At 42.9% G+C, this 22562-nt stretch overlaps 1 protein-coding gene across 1 annotated transcript in view; it reads right to left on the reverse strand.

Annotated features, from left to right (window-relative positions):
- The window catches only part of znf407 (zinc finger protein 407), a 165970-nt gene that overhangs the window by 76635 nt on the left and 66773 nt on the right, over positions 1-22562 (reverse strand). The window contains exon 5 of the mRNA XM_050047139.1: positions 17751-17825. Within this exon, the coding sequence (XP_049903096.1) occupies positions 17751-17825 (75 nt within the window). The remainder of the gene's footprint in view (positions 1-17750; positions 17826-22562) is intronic.

Consider the following 22562-nt stretch of genomic DNA (forward strand, 5'->3'; position numbering starts at 1 on the left):
CAATGATCACCTTAGATCACACGCGTGCCATAAATCAGATAGGCTTGACAGAGGATGAAAAATTGTATTAATAATGTGAAACTTATTATACAGTCCCAAATGCTCCCTTGATAAATGACATTGTTTGGGCCTGACAATGATTGCATTTAAAACATTATTTCTGTTTTCTGCTGGTGTGTATGTGTGTGTGTGTGTGTGTGTGTGTGTGTGTGTGTGTGTGTGTGTGTGTGTGTGTGTGTGTGCGTGCGCTGCTGGACACAGCGGCGGATGGTTTGCTGGTGGGGAAGACAGAGGTGGGGTTCCCGAGCTTCATAAAATATTCAAGATGTTTCCCACCCTTCTCTCTGGAGTCAGTGGGCAGGCGATGGTCGTGGCAGTAAGGGTATAAAATCTGTGTGTATGTGTGTGTGTTTATACTTGTGTGTGTGGCTAGCACAAGTGAAATGGCCGGTGGCTCACCGCAGCGCAAACACCCAAACTCCCAAACCACAGAAATGAGCTGTGCACATCTTCAAGTCATAAAGCAGCGCACTTGCATTATTATTACGACACGTCCTAGTCAGATATTAGCAAATGTGAAGAACTGCAGAAAGCTGCTGCATAAGGCTAATCATTTATGAACGAGTCCACTATGGGGTTTTTTTCTTTTTTGAATAACTGATTTAGAGAGGAGTTTATTTTTCTTCATAACTCAATTTATATAAGAATGCTAATATAAGAAAAGTGAGTCTGGACTTGGCTTGAGCAAGAGCCAGCAGAGAGAATGAAACCCTTAAAGAAAAAACTGTGGAGAAAAAAAAGCATGAGATTCAATACGCTGTGTCTGCACTCTCTTTCTTTCTTTCTATGCTGTGTCGTATCAGAACGAGCTGGACGGCAGGATTTAACTACACGAGTCCAGTCTGCTTTCACTAACAACAGACGAACCTCTGAATCTGAGGGTTGTGGAGTTAGAAGCAGCAGAGAGAAAAGCGTCTGGCACGGGTCCTATTTCTTTTCACAAGGACGAACACATTAAGTTGTAGCTTTTGCTAATGCTGTCTTATTTTCAACACCCATCTATACGGATTAGGTGCCCTTGCTTAGTGCATAAGCCGTCACGAGGGGTGTAATGTCCGTGGCAAAGACTGAGCCGGCAACCACAACGTGCCTGCCAATGCTGTTGTAAACAGCACATCAAAACTGACAAGAGTAAAATGTTAGCCTTATGTTCTGACTCACTCATTCTCTGTGTTCAAGTAACAGTAACAATAACACCAACAAGAGATGCCCCTTTGGAAACTGTAATGATCCAGCAAACAAATACTCACATCCAGTACTTGGTATGATACAAGCCAAAATCCCTGGATCAGACATCAGAAAAAGAAAATAAAAGTTACAATCTGATTTAAAACAAAAAAAAAAAAAAAAGCTATTGACAAATATAGTAGCGAAGCCAGTATACTGTAGGGCACATGCCTCCTGGAAAAAAAAAGCAATTGGCAAAATGTTAAGAGAGCAATATGAGTGTTTCAAGGGACAGAATCAGTGTTGGAACGTAATGAAACACTTGTAGAGGCATCATGCAAATTTGTACAAGCAACAAGCAAAAATAAGACAAGAGTGCTGGAGCAATAAAAATAGTTGGAAGCAATGAGGATGTGTGGAAAGGGCCTCAAGGCAGCAGCACAATAAAGTCAGCAACAGAGAAAATTGTGAGAAACTTTTATGTGCTGGATGACCAACCATCACAGCTGTCACAGGGGCCTTAAATGGGACATCCTGTGTCATTTTTAAGACTGACAACAGACTGGATAGACTCTTCCTCACTGTAAAAAAAAGAAGTGGAGCTCCAGCTGCAAGGAGTTGCATATCCACCGTGACAGCAATTGAGATGAAAAAATGACAAATTTTGTGAATTGTTCTTCATAGCTTTCTACAGCAAAGAGCATCTGAATGGTTTATTAGTGATTTGTCCTGGCTTAGTAGCCTGACATCGCTAGACAAAATCACAAATGCGAATTTGTCTAGAACCTCAGTTTCAAATTCCAAGAGGGGTTGAGAATGTAGACCAAAATGCCTCTGAGCGCAACTCATTAGACCTACAGCGCAATGAAAAATGTGACAGTGCAGAGTGACAGACAAATATAAACAGACCACAGCCTGCAGAGATGAGCTGTGATGGTGTAGCATCAATATGTCTGTGAACGAGTATTGCAATTTTTGCCATCACAATTTTAAAAAAGTGCTTCAACAGAAAGTTCCACATCAGCTGCAGCCATCCTGGTTGTTTCCAAAACATGCTTCAGCTTCTTTTTAGTTAGGTTTATGCTCGCTATAGTGTCCCTGGCATGAGGAGTGTTAGCCAAAAATGACCTCATCACATTTTTTGCACTAAGCGCAAAGGCTCCACAACTTGTTAGTCCCAGGCCCCCAAGAAGTGAGCTGAACTCTGAAGTCAAGTTGACATAGTGGCCAAACCGTGTAACTACAACTTCCGGGTCCATCACATGATGCCACTGGGCCCAAAAAATACTTTTTCCAATAGACTTATATTGGGAAAGAGACAGCTGTAAATCAGTGGATACATTTTCTTTGAGCATCACAACATCCCGTTAATTTCACTATCAGGATTTAATCCATTCAGTTTGGTAACATTTGGAAAGTCGGGAAGAGCTGCACGATGATGTCATTTTATCCCCATTGAAGTTAATAGACGCCTAAACCAAAAGTTAGCCGCTAGGCCAGGGTTGTCTCTTGTGTGCCTGCTCTATGGGCCCAACAATGCAGAAGATCCAGGTAATTTTATACCCGTGATGTCAAATGTATTTGGCTTCATGCGCCACTAAGCAACTTACATAGGAATGAATGGGGTCCAGTTTTCAACACTGTATCCAGTTTTCTTTATACATCCATGGTCAGTCACTGTCTAAACACGCCCAATACTAGACAAATGGTTGCGATTGTCTTGACCCGAGCCAGGTCAGCTGAAAATCTGTCTGAACAGGAGGGGGACCAGACATATCTGACAAATCAAATAAAACATGAACTTGTAAATTCATTTGGTTCCCAGGCTGGTGGCTGATGGTAGATTCTGAAAAGAGAAAAATCAAATAAATAAAGGCGATGCATTTGTTCTTGCATGTTTGTAACAGGCCATGGCATGAAAAATGGTAATTTGGTACTGGTACATGAACAATACAATAATATCGGCTTAAGAAAATTGGTATCAGTGCAGCTGTGGGTTCAAGGAAAGTCTAATTAAGTTCCTGGACAGTTGGAGTCAGATCTCTGCACAGGGACACTGAGACCCAGACTGGTCTCTCCCTGTAGACTTGGCTTTCCCTGGCTGGCCCTGTCCATGTCCTCTACTGTACTGTATGTGTGACCCCCCCTCCCCGCCTCCCACCCACTGATCTTATTACCCAACCCACCCCACTCTCCTTTCTCTTCTCCTCCTCCTCATCCCTGCAAATGACCATGATGGGAGGCCATTCATCTCACTCCTTCGGCCACCACAATGAAATAAATCAAGAATTTTTCCCCCAAATATAACAATATTTGTATTTGGGGTGGGGCAGACGTAATTGATGACTGCGGCCGTGCTAATTAAAAACGGCGGAGGTTTCATTAATCTTGGTCAGTGGGTGGGGGGATACTAGGGTGTGGGATGGGGGGGGGGGGCCTCCATCGTCCTCATCGCTCAGGTGATTTGGGCCATTGTCGAGCGTATTAGCACGACGAGGTTAAAGTGAAATGGCCATTAATAATCACAACAAAAGTCTATAGTATACAAAGTCAGTCTCTCTGTCTCCAGCCTTCTACCATGATGCAACTCCAAACAAGACAATATAGTGAACAATCACACGTGTTTACTGCCATGTCCTGGCTGGAGAAGTTAATTGCTTTTCTGACTTTGCTTTGTAGCAACTGTTTTTTTCCACCCCTCCCCTGACACACACACACACGCACACGCACATGCACACACAATCATACACTGCTTTCGAGAATTAATTACCAGTGCCAACTTCTGCTGCTTTGCCTGTGTTTGCGTAGTCAAAACTATCCAGCCACAGAGAACCTGAGTGTCACGGGCTCTTCAGAGGAAGACAAATATTAACATCAGGGTTTATGTGTATTGCACCTATGCAAGATTCTACACTACTGACATGCTAAATTCATAATCCTCACACTCAGTATATGAACATTTCAATGAATGATCTGCTACATTTTACATACTGACATGTCTTAAAGAAGTACATCACTGGTGGAAAGATGTATTTTCATAAAACTGGTCTGTCTGTGCAGTAGAAAGATGCAAACACTTAAAATTGGTGCTACATGGCCAGATAAAACAGAGGAAAATGGCTGTGACATTTGCTTTTGCTCAATAGGTAGAAAACCTGCAAGTACCAGAATGCACTGCGCTGCAATGGACCAATAAACATACTCACTGGTGGGTGACGTAGTGTGACTTCCCTGTGGCATCCAGCTGGTAACAAACAATCTTGCATAACAATTTAACAGAAAGCTAAAATATGTTTCTTAAAACATTCGAGGCCAGATAAAAGCAACCCAGTGACAGAATCTCGGTTTACATTTGATTACATTTATATTATTTTTATATACTTTATTAATCCCCCTGAGGGGAAATTCAATTTTTTTACTCTTGTTGTCATTAACACACAGGTCCAAAAGACACACATGCACAAACAGGACCTATACATGCACAAAGTGGAGAGATGTCAGAGTCCCCTGCCTTGGTCCCTGAGCGGTTGGGGGGTTTGGTGCCTTGCTCAAGGGCACCTCGGCAGTGCCCAGGAGGTGAATAGGCACCTCTCCAGCCACCAGTTCACGCTCCATATTTGGTCCGGACGGGGACTTGAACAGGCGACCCTCCGGTTCCCAACCCAAGTCCCTATGGACTGAGCTACTGCCGCCCCAGTTTGATCTGAGATTTTTTCAGCCTCTATTGGTACAATACAGGAAACAATAGGGTGCCCAATTCCTGTTAACAAACTCTCACTATTACAGCTAAACAGTGCACTAAAATGGGTTTCTGAATACATTTAAGGAAAGAAAAATGCAATAGTGAAAGAATCTTGGTTTGTATTTGATCAGTTTGTATTTGTTTACTTGAAAGTTCATGTGTTATTTTGGGGTGAGGACAGGAGACATGTCAGAGTTCATCTCTCAAGAAACTAAAACTTCTCTAATATGACATTTTGATTCTGAAGCAGACGAAATGTGTTACCTCTCCGGCTGTAGGCGCCATTTTGAACAGAACTTTCAACGGACACCCTGTTATTATTTACATGTCACTCACCTTAAAAACGCTGATTCATGAAGTTGGTCTGATCTGGAGTGCAAAGCTGATATTTCATGGTTTGTTTACATGACTTGACAGAGGTGCATATTTAATGTCGTCAATGTGGACAGAGAACTCAGAACACTGTTACGCAGTGCTACATGATAGTCAGACACAAGTTTTCTGTTGGGGCATGGTGTCATCATGTTCCACTCAGGACCAGCTGCTGAGTCAAGTGGGACACCTGGTAAAATTAGGTATCCCGATCCGGTCCGGTGTTTGGCATAATGTCAAACTGGTTTTAAAATGTTCACACCAGCCCAAACCTCCATTGAAGCCTAGGTGTTTAAAATACATCTCCATGACTCTGCTCTGACTAACAGAGTAGAACCACACAGAGCTGTGATGAACCAAATGGCATCTAGCAAATAAGTCACACCTGAGCATGTACTTAACAGAAAAGACGGGAACAGACCATAGAGTTGATAAAACAGAATCATATTGTTACTGTTGTGCCATTACAGCGCAGACAATTTACTAAGTAGCACCTATGAACGGCGCAGATGGATATCATCATCACTCCGTAATGGCTTCTACATGTTAATTCACAACTTTAGCTTCTCCACCACGACTCTGCCACAGAATAATGGCTAGCCTGCATCTGGTACAGGCAGTGTAGGGCAGTGTATGAAGCATAGAGAGAAACAGAGAGAGAGACAAAGATAAGGAGAGAATTAAACAGAGAGAGAGAGAGAGAGAGAGGAAGAGATGGGTGGGTGGGGTGGAAGCAGTAGCATATGGTGCCACGCTGCCATAAACAAGCTTTATGAAAAGACCGGGGACGTTTATTTAATCATGGAATACCTGAGGAATCGCAATGAGACACACACTTTGTCCCATTATTGTTAGCCCATAAATTTAACTGCTTTACCAGAACGATGAGGAACCTGATACAGCCGCCGAAGACAACGCGGGGAAGCAGGTGAATTTATGTATGTGTGTGTTTGTGAAGTGCACTGTTTCATGGCTACGGTAAAGAGTGTGTGTGTGTATGGTGTTACAGATGAACAGCCATAACTGCTACACACTGATATCTGTGTATCTGCAAACACAGAGCAGTACACTCTGGAAAGTATATGGTAGAGAATGCACAGATACAGATGTATCCTCTGTATCCACTGTATTACTCAGTTCCTCTAATTTTATTCTTCTAGCTGTTTGCTTGCATAAACATGCATGATTCCACCTGTTGTCACACTCATTTTCTAAAAAGTCATCTCCCACAACCTATGTAAAGAATTCAAACATTCATTAGTGTTTCGACCTCCCAGGTCAGACAAAAAAACATCAGAAGGTAACAAGATTGGTCTAAAGGCCCCCTGAGGAAATGTATTTCTCATTTGTATTGAACTGAAACAGCAGTGGACATCCAAATAAAGCTCGGCACTGCAGTCAGGTCATTTCAACATCACGTGCACGTTTTCAAATGCACAAACACAACTGTGCACAAATATCAGTATGTTTGCCACACACAGGAGTATGCAACGCACAAATACACACACTTGAAAGTTCACAATTTCAGTCCAAAGAGCTGTTCTTGCAAACACAAAAACAATTGGACTGCACGTGCAATTGTGTGTCTGTGAGCATACACACACACACACACACACACACACGCACACACTCACAGCTCTGGGTCAGGGGGACAGCGGTAGCTCAGAGCCAGCTGTGACCTGCCGGTCCAGGTGCTCAGGAAAACCGCTGTTAACGGCCACGATTGATGATCTAATCAAACTGTCACCACGGCGATCCGCTGCGGGGGGAGGGGAGGTTGGGATGGCGTGGGTGTGTGGGGTGGGGGGGGTTGAGTGGGAGTGGGGTAAGAGCAGGTGGGGGGAATATCCAGGAGGCCTTGTGCATGCTTACCGTTAGCTCAAATTGAGAGTGACAGTCTCAATAGTGAAAAGGCCCCTTTTTTCCCCTTCTAAGTAATGGAGGAAACAACTCCAGCGGTCTTCCGGAGGATGTCACATAATCAAGGGAGCCCCCCCGCCCAACACCGCCAGCCTCCCATCCTTTCTGTAACGTCTGAGCTCAAGCAGAGCATGTGTGTGTGTGTATGGGGTGGGGGGGACGTCGGACAAAGGGAGATGATGTGGTACAGTGCGGGACCTGTGGCCCAGACAGGATGAGCTCTGCATTGTTTGGCACTAAACACACACATCTACACAAAGTGCTCCAGAAATCAGGTAGATGACACGCCTCATGGTCCCCCAGTGTACTGCATAAGTTCTACACCTACTGCTCTGTAAGGGGGTGTTCTTACTATTGATTTAGCAGTGAGTTATAGAACTATCTCCACTGAGGAGAATATGGTGAAAGAAGTGACACCTACAATTCCAATGGTCATTATTTTTTTACATTCTCTAAATGGAGTAATTTTCAGTGAATTATACTGCAGTGAAGCAAGACTGTTCCTCACTTAGCTGGAGACTCCATGGAGGCCCCTAAAGGACCCCTACAGCCTGCTCAGGACTGTCCGCTGTGAGGGCCCCAGGCCCCACTTTAGGAACCACTGTCCTTAACTACAATAGATAAGCCTTATATGCTGTCCAACATATGAAACCATACAATCACAGCCCACACAAGCACATCAGATACAAGAGGATAAATAAATGCTTGTTGTACATCACATGTTTAGCTGTTACGTTTTGCATTAAGCATCAAAGGAAGTTGTTTACAGTAGTGAGTTTGGAGAATGAGCAGGTTTCCTTGAGGGGGCACTAGGAGGACCCCAGGAAAATGAGGAATAGTTTAATTTCACAACCATTTATTTTACCAAAAACTACCCAAATTACAGAAAAGAGTTAGCAGTGACAGTGCAAAAGTTTCGCTCAAACCTTCTCACATACAACAAACTTTCTTTGGTCTATGTAAGGAGATGAGATTTATAAGATTTAACAGATTTATTTATTATGAATCTTATCTGTGGCTTAGAGAGCAAGTGTCCCTTAGACTTGCATTTTATAATATTAGATTTTTTTGTCTAATGATTTGTCTCATGTTTGATCCCTCTAACGTTAACTCTCTTTTATTTGTTTCATTAACTATTTATTTTAAAAGGTAATCTAAAAAATAGGAATGTTCAGTGGAGATTTTCTGGAATGAGTGAGTATTATGTTACAATGTTTATCTATGAAAAAATATATATATGGTGTGAAAGTGTATACTTATTGGTTATTTGTGCTATTTGTTTCAGAATATGGCCCTTAAAGACTGGCAGAAATAATTGGAGAAAAAAAAAGATAACAACATCTCAATCTTTCTAGAGTTCAACCGCATATTAGCAATACAGCGTAGCCACATGGGAAAATATTATAATATTTCTCCAGTCCAAACAACATAAAACAAATGAAGCTGTTCTATATTTAGCTGAAAAGAGAAAAGTTCAGGAAGTTGTCCAACTTAATAGTGGCCTTGTTGATCGCTGCCTGTTCTGCGTTTGTGTTAATCACCTTCCCCAGGATATATCCACGACTGCCGCTTGCCCGTCCAGCTCGCATTAATTTAATCGCTGCTCAGCTAATTCATTGATTAATTGCCTCATTAGTGATGCCTGGCAACATCCATTTCTGCCATGACAGTCTGATGTTTCAATAGAAAAGAAAAACAGGCTGGCAACAGCCCAGTTTTTCCACAGTCCCACTGTGCATAATGTCCAACCACTGTCAACAGTTAGCCGCACAATTGTGTCGCTGTATAACCGCCTGGTTTTGTGCCACGAGATGTGGAATGAATATGAAGGTGAACTGTGCACATTCTCCGTTCTTGTCTGGTTGAGTAATGTCACTTGGGTTTCAGCGCTGGGTGACATCATTCTACAGGAAAGAAAAACTTCAAAAGCTGGAGGGACCGTTGGAGCTGCACTACCGAGATGAGGTAGATGCTGTTATGAGAAGACAAACTACGGCTGCGGATTTATTCCACAAGTCAAGGTCACGTTGCTCTGACATGACGAGTGGCTTCCAACTCTGGGACGGGCTGTCGACTGCTAACTAACATTATTATTAGTAATAGGAGCTGATAGGACCCTGCTGCACCCTGCAACAAGGAGCTGGATGTTAGAGCGAGCAACAACAATACATCGACAGGAGTGCTGATGTGACATCACTGGCCAAACGACATGACCTCTGACCTGTCGTCTCCGAGACACAGGCCCAGATTTATAATTGGCATTTTGTCACAGTTGCTGCTCCCAGGCTGTGGTACTACTGTGCTTTAACTAATGATGAGTTCGACCACAGAGGTAGAGATTTTAGCATTAAAGTGTGTCAGCTTTTCAGAGAACCAACATGCTTCCCTCACACCCCCACCCACCCACAAACACACACTCCCACAATTCTGCACCATATGCCCATGACAAGTGCATAAAAATCGCTCCCAAGCGATAGCACAGGCCAACCCATAAAAACTTAATGCACCTAATTTTCCAGTAATCAAACTTTTATAGACTGCAATGGCTTTTAAACTAACAAATTTTAATTATCGCTTAATTTTAACAGCAATATTAACGCGATCCCTCATTCTGCGAGTGTTCATTCTCCATGAAATATTGAGTAGGGTAAACAGCGAGGCGCTGTCCGCTGGCTCCTGTTCAAACAAGGAGCCAGCAAACACAAAGGTGAGCTAGGGGTCGCTGAGGCCTTGCCAGTACCACGCCGGGACTACGTGAGCTGCACAGACCTCTGGGAAACGGGGCTTCATGAGTGCAAGCACACAGAATGAGTCCGCTGATGTTGCACTAAGATTACTGCACTAAGAAACAGCATTGATTACTGGTGTATGTTGGTCAGTGTTGTAGTGGTCCTACTTTAGTGCCAGACATTAGTTTATTTCATGTTGCTACAGTAAGTTTGATTTGACATTAATTTGAGCTTTTTTTGTGGATAAAAACAAGAACAACTTTTTTCCTTTCATTTTCCTCCAGAATTTAAGGATATTTCAGTATCCCACAGTGAGTCCAAATATCCTCAGCTACTTTCAAGTTAATATTTTGCTGCTGCCTTTTCTGTGCTGCTAATCACATCCCTGCTTACAGTACCAGAAGAACGGGATGTTATTGACTGCTGCCCTTGGGTGGCTAAAAACTAGGCCTTACCACCCAACACCAACCCAGAGAGACAAAGTGCTGACACAGGCAGATAAGGGAAGGAAGAAAGAGAAAGATTAAAGAGCAGATTCATTATCAATAATTAAGGGAAAGGATTTATTCTAATGAATTAGGGGTTGTCTTTATCTACTCTTTATCTCCCTATCACACTGCTAACTCTCTCTCTTTTCCTCCCTCACACATACACACGCATGCCCTGCACACACACTGGCTCGTGGTTTTGTGTGACTTGACCCCTGCCTGCTCCGTGTGGTCCATATTGCCACCATGCTGGCTCCAGGCAGGGCTCTTCCGCCCCTGCTCCACCCGTCAAGCCTGGATGGTCCCGGCCCTCGGTGCCGGGGCAATATGGCCGCGCTGCACGGCATGCTGGGACGCGGCTGCGAGCCCAGAGCCCGGCGCTGCAAAGCCAGATGCCCACTCAGCCGAGCTCGGCCCCTGGCACAGCGATGTAACCCACCGCAGCAATGTATATATCAATTCTGCCGTGTGAACATACAGAAATAAAGGTGATACATTATGTAAACCTGTGTTTGACTAGAATATGGGTTTACTGATGTGTCAGGTCCATTTTTTAAAATCAAAATATCATATCATTGTTGTCTATGTATATTAACTGCAGAATGTCTCTACCCTGAGAAAAAAGAATTCAAGAAACACCGGTTACAAATAAGAAAATTGACAATTTTAAAGTCACAAATAAAGATGCAAAACATTTACATAAAGCACATATGGCAGTTTCTATCCAAAATCCCTATCTCCTTCAAAAACTGGTCATTTTCTACAATCTTCTCACTGCAGTCACGTAATAACGGATGCTCTGAATATCCCTGTCTTCATTTTGTGAGTCATCACACCTGCGCTGCATGCATCATGCTAGCTATTTCTGGATCTGAATTCATGCCTTTTCACCTGGTTTTCTGTTTTCTTCCGAGGGATTTTAGCGCCCGCTTACTTGGCTCAGACATACAGTAATACTGTAGAGAGAGAGAAAAAAAAGGCAACTGCACTAGAGCAAAACTGTGAGCAGATTTTAGCAATTAGACATCTCCAAAACACTGAAAACATTCTCTCCAGCTGCTTGTATCATGCCTTTTCTCCCGCCCCCCCTACTTAAACAAATATATCTTTCTTCTGAGTTGTCAGCACTCCTGTTTCGAGAGTGATGAGTGTATTAGTTCAAGGAGTTTATTATTACAAGCGTGAAAATGGCAGGCGTTTTAACAATTACCTATGAAAACAGGTATGTGAGACAGGTCAGTTGTCTTTTGGCACCCTGTTTTTTAAAGAACTAATTACAAGCAATTGAGGCAAGGTCGCTGCTGTCACTCATGCTCTCAGGCCACTCCCTTGTTATTGAAGTGTTGGTTTAGCTGCCGGCAGACCCGCTGTAACATCAGGGAACACACACACACACACACACACACACACACACTGAGAGGCACACCAAGGTTAAAATGATAAACTAAAAGAAAACTGAAGATTAAAGTAGTGAAGTAAAAATCGAAATATGTGGTGAAATATGCAGATTTTTTTGGATGATCATGAAGGCAGAGAATTAATTTTACAATACACACATGCTGGCATACATTCATGTATACACAATTTTATAGAAGTCAGTTTTAGTTACATGAAAAAGTGTTTCTCAAAAGAAGTGATACACTATTTATTTCATGTCCCTCCTTAGGGACAGCTATTCTTTGCTGTAATTAACAGCACGCATTCAAACTGATGGTTGTATCCTCTTTTTGTTTTACAGTCAAGATAACTCTATTGTTCTCCTGTGAATGAGCAGAAAAAAGCATTCTTGATGTGCAACGCTCAATCAAAATCAATAAAATCAAACTAGTGGGAGTACTTTTACACGTTCTGGAGGACTATACAACTATTTTCCCACAAGGCTCACACCGCACATCTATTAACTAAACAAGGGAGATTATATATTCAGATGAAAATGCACCGAGGAACAGGGATAATTCAGCTCAGTGTGACGATACAAGTGGGTGATAACAAAAGTGACAACTTCTTATTATAATTCTGAGCTATAATGCAAAAATGTTACAGTAAAAATCTTTTGAGATCAACGTGAGCTGTTACAATCAGACACCACGGAGCTAGGTTTGTGTAAACTTATGAGGACGTGAGTACACAGCTTTGAGAGAGCGCACACATGCAGGCAGACAAAAGGACAAAAAGCCCTCGTCTCCGCTCACTGCCTGCAGTGAGGAGTGGTGGTGTGACTGAGACGAAGACCCAGTTGTGTCACTTTATAACAGTTCAGCTCTCTCCCTCTCTCTCTCTCACCCTGAACCTGTCAGATAGTTGGAGTCTGTCATCTCACCCATCCTCCCCTCCGATTCCTCTTCCTCCTCTTCCCCACTGGGGTTAGAACGATATGTGGGGCTAATATTAGCCTTGTTGACCACCACTGCCTACAACACTCATTAGTGGGGACTGATTGTAATGTGACACTGTGACTGGGCGACATAAAAGGTACGTACAAAACAGATTTTTCACATATGAACAAAATAAAGAAATTGTGTGTTTTTACCATGGCCTTGCCATGCTTGTATGGCTCACTAAAAACATGCATGGTGAGCTGAAAGTAGGCTCCATGTGACAAGAAAATTTGCAGGTTTGAAACCGAAAGGAGGTGCTTTATTTGGCTTTGATCGCTGCAGAGTGTATAGGCCAGCCAGCTGATGTCTTTGTACAGCCATGTTTTCAGCTAACCCAGCATACCGGTGTCTTTGGCGTTACTTTAAAGTACATTGTGCGTTATCGTTTTAGGAATTACCTGCTGGGTGTTGGGCAAAGGCTTCTCACTGCCCCTTACTTAGGGAAGGTCAAATGGGGACAAAGTCCCCCATGTGGATCAATAAAGTTTAGGCGGATCAACCAAAACAGGATACTGACACTAAAAATCATCAGCACTTTCAGCTTTTTAAAATCAGTGGGACTCTATCCTCTTCACAGATACCCACCCAAAATATCCTGGCGTTTAAGGCCCCAGACGGATTTGGCTAAGTGGAGCCTGGCGTCACCTACGGCTAGTCAGGTCTCTTCCTCCTCCCGCTCCTCCTCCTCTCTTCCTTTGACTAACAGATCTCCCCAGTGTTCTAAAAATACCAGGTGAACAGGGCCGTAGCGATGGTGATGAAACTGCCTCTCTGACACTGTCCCACTGCAATCCATCTCTCCACCGCCTGCCAGCCAGCATATGTTTGCAATTGGCTCCCCCCNACACACACACACACACACACACACACATTTCCCCATCCTTTCCCTCTCCCTGTCTCTCCTTCTCCCTCAGCTACCGTCCTAGTCTCCAGGTCTGGGCTTTCAAAACCGGTGCAGTTATCAATCATTGAGCCAGCACTGTCATGTCGAACCAAACCACTCATACACACACACAGACACGTACTTCCTCTCTTTCTCCATTTCTTTCCTTCCTTCTTTCTTTCATCTCCCCTCTCTGCCTGCCTGTCTCTTTGTCATCCCACCTCACTTTCTCTCTCTCTACCTTCTCTTTCTTTTTCCCCTCCTCCGTCCTCTGCCTCCTCTCTTACACTTGCCCAAATTTGTTCCACTTAATAAGCCCTCCCCAATGACCTTGTGCTAATTAAGCTGCACTGTGTTGGAAATATGATGGTTAATTAATGATGAGATAAATTCTGTCTGCAGGACTGTCAGAAAAATGATGACACCGTGTTTTACAGGTTTAAATAGAACAAACCTTGTGGCTGTCCTCCCTCTAAGTGCGTATGCAATGGAGTGTGTGTGTGTGTGTGTGTGTGTGTGTGTGTGTGTGTGCACACAGTAGGCATGTGTTTAAGTGTGCATGAATGAGCGCAATAAAAAGAATGAGAGAAAACAAGAGATGGAAGAATGATCTTTTGATGACGAGTGAGAGCTTACAGTTTGTGTGTTTATGCGTAACTGTATGCAAGTTTACATGGGTGTGTGTTAACACAGTACTTCTGTGTGTTTGTCTGTGTGTGTGTGTGTGTGTGTGTGTGTGTGTGTGTGTGTGTGTGTGTGTGTGTGTGTTTGATGTAATGATGCTGTGTGGCATAATACTTAATGGCTGAGCAAAGTGTCGGAGACGTTTTATGGCATAAACACACACCAGGTTAACGCAACACACAAAGACAGTGCAACTTAATTCATGCCCAGTATCCTTGTGTGTGAAAGTGTGTGTGTGTCCTCGATGACCTTGGCAGTGTTGCCACCTTCTATCACAAAAGCAGTGAGCACAAAAGGTCTTTGTGAACAAAAGTGTGATACACATGTGGGGGTTTTTTATGTCTTTTTACCAGCTAGACAATTAAAGCCAAACGGCATCCTAGTTATTTTCAAAACTATAGGTTGTTTCAACTAAAATCAGTGCTTTCACTAGCTTTGGCTAAAATGTCACATCTCAGATGTGCTGCATTTCCAAATTAGCAAAGATCAACTTGTGTGGGGATTGGAAAATAGAGACTAACTCTTCTATTTGGGCACTGTGCTTTCTAGCATTGCCCCAATTACTACAGTGGGAGAATCAAACTGTGTGCAATTTATCTGACAATAAAAGTGCAAATGTTTGGGGTTGATTGTGGTCAGTGATTGCCTCCTCTGACAGACTGGTAGCTTGTGTTAATGTGGAGGTTTTTCTCAAAACACTAGTGTGAAATGTATCTGGCTGTGTAACCTTCACTGGCCTTCCTCTCTAGCATTGTAATCAAATCATACACATCAAATCTGAAAGATGTGCCAAAGTTAAATTGGAATTAGGGCCACAAAGCCTTTGCAGAGTAGCCCAGCTAGCAAGGGATTGGCAGCACACTGCAGGCAGACACTGGCATTTAGCATATTGTTGACTGGACCGCAGAATGTAAGGCCAGCCTTACAAACATAAAAGGCTGTCCGTGAGTGAGTGATAAAGTTGCACCATTGGTCAGAATGACTAATGTTGTGCGATTTGGAGTTTCCCCATTGGCTGTTGCTCTTTCCAAATAAATAGGCGCTGACAGCCGCGGCGACCTACTGCAGACCTCCTGTTTGTTTTTGTTAACTAAAAAAACATTTCCCTCAGTTGAAACCCAACGGCAACCCCTAGGGCTGAAAAATACAACTGCAGTTCCTGAAACGTCCACTTGGCTCCAGAAGCCAGTCAATCCCCACAGACACCCATGTTAAAATGCTCAACTTTCATTAGCAATAAACATATTTACAGCCTGACAACTGTACAGGGGGTGAATTTTTATATTGCTCACCAGTTTATATTTCATTAATGCTTAAAGTTACATATAATTGAGGGCGGGCTGCACTGAGTGCCGGCTGTCTACCAATAGTGTCCTCGACTGTTCAGTCAGATCCACCCCTCGCTCCTCCACAGAGCCAGCTTCTTGCCAAGATGGCGACGGCTGAAATGCTAACCTCAAGTCCACAAATTAATGGTTAACTTCACAGTAACTATTATCTTCAAAGGCTATGTTGGAAAGCTTTACTTTACTTTTATTTCACAGATAAAAAGCAATAACTAATAATAAAGCCCCCACAAAAAAGCATTTGAAGTCTTGTGTGTGATTTCCTCAAGCTTCATATGAGTAGAAGCAAACTCCGCTAGCCACTAGGCTAATTTATGCAGTGGGAAATGTCAGAGGTCTATGCTAATAATGTTAGCATGTTGTATATGTAGGGAAAATGCGTCTCGTATAAGACACCTGGTATGTTGGTGAACCTTGTGCAATGTATAATGTCATGGGTCACTCAGCTCCAAAAACCAGAACCTTTCTGCTATGTGAGCCTGTCTAGGTGTATTGTTCTTCATTTTAACATGTATTTACATACATTTTTGCGTGGACCACACCAGCAAGGCCAGCACTGTAATTAAAAGTCTGTGACTGAGCGAGTGCCTCCACTTCCTGTTTCAAATTAAAAGCCCAAGTTTAATGACCGGCCATATACTAGGTTTTGACCTAATCCTGTGTGAGCACAGCCCAGTAAGTGTAGTCTGGGGGATTTGCAGGTGAAACAAAACTATTTAAATGGCATTCATTGACCACTCTTTTAACACGAAAGTTGGCAGAAGTAATTACAATGTTACAACTGTGCGAGTTTACAAATGAGATGCTACCGCAGTCATGGCAGCTTGTACACTTCCACCTTCAACCTTCATCTGTCAATGGAAACCACCAGTACCTGAGGTAATGGCAGTTGGCCTGGCATTACCTGTTGTGTTCAAACAGTAAGTTACATAAATGTTGTTAACCAATGGCAAAAAAAAATGTGGTTGCACTGGGTTGGTCACAGATGTGAACATATGTAACTGTGAGTATGGAGTATCAGCTATACTTGGACAAATAAAGGTTTCAATAACAAAAAAAATATGTGGATCAAACGGATACTTGAAGCAGTTGAGGATATGAGGATTTGTTTCCATCTAATCCAGATGAACAGCTGACAGTAGGAATTTAGTTGATAATGTCAGAGAGATGGAGAGGCATCTGGTCGGGTTGCTTACTTCCATATCTGAAGCCACTTGTCATATCTAATACCACACGTTGTCAAAAGTATCAATTTGGTTGCGGAGTAATGAAAAAGCGGGTCTGTTTCTATTTTAGCAGCTCGCTTGACAGATTGAGAGGTGTTTAACGTCTCGTTTTGGCTTGTCAGAGTAGGGGGGCGGGGGGGCTTCACAACTTCATCTCCTCATCTTTCTTTTTCACACACATACACAACGCACATACACTGACAGCAGGGCTCTGCTTCTGATAGACAGGGCCAAGCGGGAGACATTGCACATACACAGAAACACACACTCGCATACGCAGACAAAAATGGTAAAAGAAACATCATTCATCCTTAATTCAAGAGGGAGAGCTGAAAGTAAGATGAGGAAGGAAGCCAGATAAAGTTTGACAGAAAAAAGGGATGTAAGCAAGAGACCGAGACAGACAAGATGAGTGAACGCCATTTAACTCATTAGGGAAAGGAGGATCTCAAGTTATATTTAACTTGAAATTTACTCTAACTAGTGGGGACTTTTTGCTTAAAAGCTTGCAGACCTCCATAGGGGTTGAAGGAGTCATCCACCAAAATCTAGAATTAATTGCCAGCAGTATCTCTCATGTTAAGACTCCTGAAAACAAGCTAAAATACTTGACAGTCAGGATCTAGGATAGGGAATCATATCTGAATCAAATTCTGTCTGTCATGAATGTAAATGTGCTAGAATTGATTTTGACTTTGACTGAAAAGGAGATGATGATGTGCAGTGCTGGATGTGGTTGCAAGTGTTTAATGTACCTCTCTTTGCGTTGTCCGACTCCATGTTTTCCCAGCAGGTGGGTGCTGAGGTGTTTCTTCATCACGAAAGCCCATCTACAAAACACACACACAGAACATGGGTTAATGTACATAGTAGTATACACAAGGGAGTTTGTCCAGTATGGGTTCATTTCAACTGCTGTTTATTTCAAGAAAATCTGTAAAGCAGTCATCACAGTACATATGTAGGGTTGGGAATTGGTATTCTATACGTTTAAGGTATCCACTCAAACAAGCTCAAACAAAACTTACATTTGATTGCCTTTATATCAAGATCTAAATTTAAAATAAAAAGTCTTCATAAGGTTTTGCTTGCCCCCAATCATGCAAGTGTTCTTTGATGTGATGCGACGTGTGATTGGCCCACCACTGCAGCAGCTACAACCCATACAGTTTGCAATGTGGTGAAATAGAGCAGCGTATTTGACAGAGTTGGCAGTTTACTGTGTCAAGACACCACCAAAACGTTCCAAAGTATGGTACAATTCCAAAGTGGACACCCAAGATTTGTATCACCAATTCAGTATCTTACCAAATTTCTGCCCTTTCTCCCCTGAGTAATAGCGTTGAATAATGTCCAGAAAAGTGCTTTTGCAAAAAAATTTGATGTCATGGCAAAGTTGACCTTTGATTTTTTGGATATAAAATGCCATCACTTCATCATTTTATTCTGTTAGACACGTCAAGACGCCGCCACAATGTTCCAAAGTATGGCACAGCTCCAAAGCGGACACCCGAGATTAGTGTCACCAATCACTATCTAATGATGTCACAGTGAAGTTGACCTTTGACTTTTTGGATGTAAAATTTCATCACTTCATCTTTTTATTCCGTCAGATACTTGTGAAATTTTGTCATGACTAACATATGAATTCTTGAGTAATGCCAAAAAGGTGTTCTGTGAAGTCAAAGTGACCTGAAGTTTGTGTCAAATTTTTAAGAAATCACCTCATGGCGTTCTTGACATACAGGCTGGATGGACTCATGGACAACACGTAAACATTATGCCTCTGGCCCATACTGTCCCCATGAGGAGGCATAAAATAGTATCAAAAGAAGTACTCTATTGGTATTGATAGCCTCTTTTTAAGGGTACTGGTACTGTAATTCTTTGAACTATACCCAGCCTTATAAATGCCTGACAAATACTTCCTAGGATTTTAAGATAGCTTCTGCAATCATGTCTTCTCAAATGAATGAACTACCATTCCTAAAGTAAGACTCAAGCTGCACCTTCTCCATTTGTCACTGTTTCCAACAAGAAGCTATAAAGCAGAGAAGATGTTGTGTCTTCGTTTTGGTTGTCCCTTTATTTCTATGCTGCTCGTCCTTCTTTTTCTCCCCGATAGACACTCTCACAATTGCATGAGAAAACAAACCCATCCTTCTCCAACATTCCAAGATTTTTCCCAGGAACAGACCCCATCTGACATTGAGTTTTAAATATAATCTGTCATAAACAGTTGCTTTTGGGTGGAGAGACTATTGTTCTGTTAATAGATGACAGACCAGCAAAGCGGACAAAAAATGTATAGGAAAACTTTGCACCACAAGAGGAGTATAGGTTTGAGAATGTTTGTTTTAACAGCACCTTTTCAGTCAGACAGTAGAGTGAGAATCTAGGCAAAGAGCTCCACATGTTGTACATCAATGTGTCAAACAAATATGTGCACACGTGCAAGGATTCAAATGCACATGTATCTACAGTAAATACAGTTGCACGCATGCACAGTCAAAAATACCAGGGTACCAAAGCTTGACAGTGACCGCAATGTCCTGACTTTGTCGAGGGCCCTGAGTTTACCGTGTCTCCTAAACAGCATATGAAAACATAATGAACGGATGACAGGACTAACTACTCTGACATCCAAGCTGCTTCACCAGAGTTTTCATCCCCTGGCCTTTTCATTTAGCACCCATCACTTCCCATTATTGTGCAACTGAGAGACAATGACCACATCTGAGAGCTGAGGATGGAGCTACATGAAAGGGGCCGAGGGAGTTGAACCGACAGTCATGTGGTTGGCACTGTCACTGCACACACTCAGGTCCTCCCCCTTGTCACTCCTCCCATTTCTGGAGGTTTTCACTTTTGTTTCTTCCAAGTAGATCATTATTCTATTTTCTCCTCGGCAAGCCCCGTCTGCGCCTTTCTGAAGCTTTCCTTCTAACTTTACGAGTCAGTCTTTCATAAAGCGAAAGCATAATTATTTCGCTATTTATGTCGCTATGTTAGCTATTGCCCCTCTCTACCCCAACACCCCCCCCCCCCCCAATGTCTGGACGCACACACACACAAGGCTGTGTCCTCCATCCCATCATGGCCCCAGAGTCCCGTCCGTCATCAAGGCCCCTGAGGCCGACGCTAACTAACACCACCATATAAATATTCAAACATGTTCCCCTGTTTTGCCTCGCTATCATCACTCCACATTTTCTCAATCCTCTCTAACTCAATCCATCCACCCGTCCAGAATGCTGCCTTGGAGTTAAACTGGGAGCGAGCGTATGACTAAATCTTGTATACTCCAATCAGGGAGACTGGCAAGATCAAAATGCTGAGCTTCTCTGGCCCACTGGAAGCGCCTCTGACTGACGGCATCATCTATAAATAAACAAACAGCATAATTAAGATATTTCTGAGGGGGTGGGGGGGTAAACGAATTAATCAATATATTTGAGAGAAAAGCACGGCCTTGGAACACTTCACGCGTGCTTGTTTAAGTCGTCGTGTTTAGACGCGGAGAAAAAAAGAGCTTGCAAACATTTCTGTTAATTATGTATTACAGCTGTCCTTCATAAACCTAATTACAGAGTGCTGAAAGGCAACAGGGGCAATTTGCATATGCGCATGAAAGACAAGACATATGCAAAATATGATTTTAATTAGCATTCTTTGATAGCAAGGGGTACAAATCAAACTGGCATGTTGTGAGATTCTCATCTCGCCCATTTTTTTTACTGGATTATTCTCAGAGTGGCATGAGTGCAAGATGGGTAATGCCCTGTGGAGGCACCTGGCACAGGCTGCGCGCGCGCACACACACACACACACACACACACACACACACACACACACACACAGAAATGGGTGTTAATATTCACTGAGATGCACAATAACAACATGCACAGCCACAGATATAAATACACAAATGGGAAATGCGCACAAATGGTGATGATAACACATTTATAATTAGCTATTCACCATATGATTATCTAATACACCCAAACTACTATTCCTGATAATGTTGAGATAAAAAACAGGCAGCATACACACACACACAAACACACACAAACACACAATGATACAAATTCAGACAAATGACAGTCCTTACTCACAAAAAAGGACATCCACAAGTACCCTATCTCTCATGCATATACAGACACCAACACACACAAAGATCCCATATCTAAATGTTAAAGGGGCAAATCCATTTGTTTAAGGCAGTGTGTAATCAGCCCCCTGCCCTTGGTGTGTGTGCATCCTCTGCCATCCAGGTCAAGGCCTCAGCTTGTCGTCCTGCTGCCTTGGGCTGCATCATCAGCCCGAACCATCAGCCTTGATGGTTATTGTAACAAAGGGATACTTTAACATGCCATTCATCCATATCAATTCTCTTCCCCCCCATGAATTGAACTAATAAGGCTGTGCCTCTGCCCTCCAGGGAGGCTCATAATATCCATTGCAGATATGAAAAAAAAGAGAAAAAGAAAAAGAAAGACAGAGACTCTGGTGTTTCACGTTCGACTTTCCCTTCAGACTAATCGGCGCGCCACAGCTCGTTAGGTCCGTGACGTGCCGGAGCTTTACCGATAAGCAGGGGAGACACGGCTCAATTACCCACAGTTACAATCTTTCTCTCTCTCCTCCCTCCCGCTGCCTGATGATGAAGAGATAATATGTCAATATTTGATACAAACAACTTCATTTGCCTAATGGTGTTCCTGGATAGGCCCATCTACAGGTCCGGAAGGGATGGGAGATCTAAGAAAAGGCCTGGAGCAACGCTCGGCTTAGACGTACCGTAGCCCACCACCCATCAAATTACGCACACACCCATTCCCGAGAGCTGTGTACAAGGCATGCTGGGAAAGCGCCAGGTCAGACATGACATACTTTGCCAACTTTTGCTTGAGTTACTTTGAACTTGTTTCTTCGGGTTTTGACAGTTAACCTTGAAAGGTATAAGAGGACAAACATGCTGTCGTCTTTCACTTAATCTGACATTTCTGTACTCATATTGTTGCTTTAAAAAAGTGATACCAAATGGGTTTAAACTGACACAGCATGGCTAAATATTGCATGGATGCATTAATGGGTTAGTTTTACCCAGAAGCCATGGGTAGAAAACCACCCAACACAAGGGCTGATTTGATCCAATAACCGAACAGTATTATAACAATAACGCTAACGAAGCATCAGAACAGCCCACTGATACTGGGCGGGTTAACCCCATATTGTGTCGGTGCTACATTCACCCATACGTGGTTTTAAAAGCAACACAATGAAGTTTTTGAGCCCTCAAAATATATATCCAAGATCCTTGTGATAGTACATCAACTCACAATAGGTTGGATGACACCTCCGTCATTGCTTGAGAGCATCTGTTTCACTTGCACTGGCACTGTGCAGTTTCGGGGTTCGGGTAGGAACCCAGACACAGAAGGACTAAAATTTGGATGCTTTACAGCACATGTCATATCCCCTTCCTCTCTTTAGAGTAGCGTAGCCAAACCGAGGTGAACAAAGTTAGACGTGGTTGTCATGGCTGAAGCGACAAAGAAAAGTAA

The sequence above is a fragment of the Epinephelus moara genome, chromosome 6 (assembly GCF_006386435.1).
Source record: "Epinephelus moara isolate mb chromosome 6, YSFRI_EMoa_1.0, whole genome shotgun sequence".
In the NCBI taxonomy this organism is placed as follows: domain Eukaryota; kingdom Metazoa; phylum Chordata; class Actinopteri; order Perciformes; family Serranidae; genus Epinephelus; species Epinephelus moara.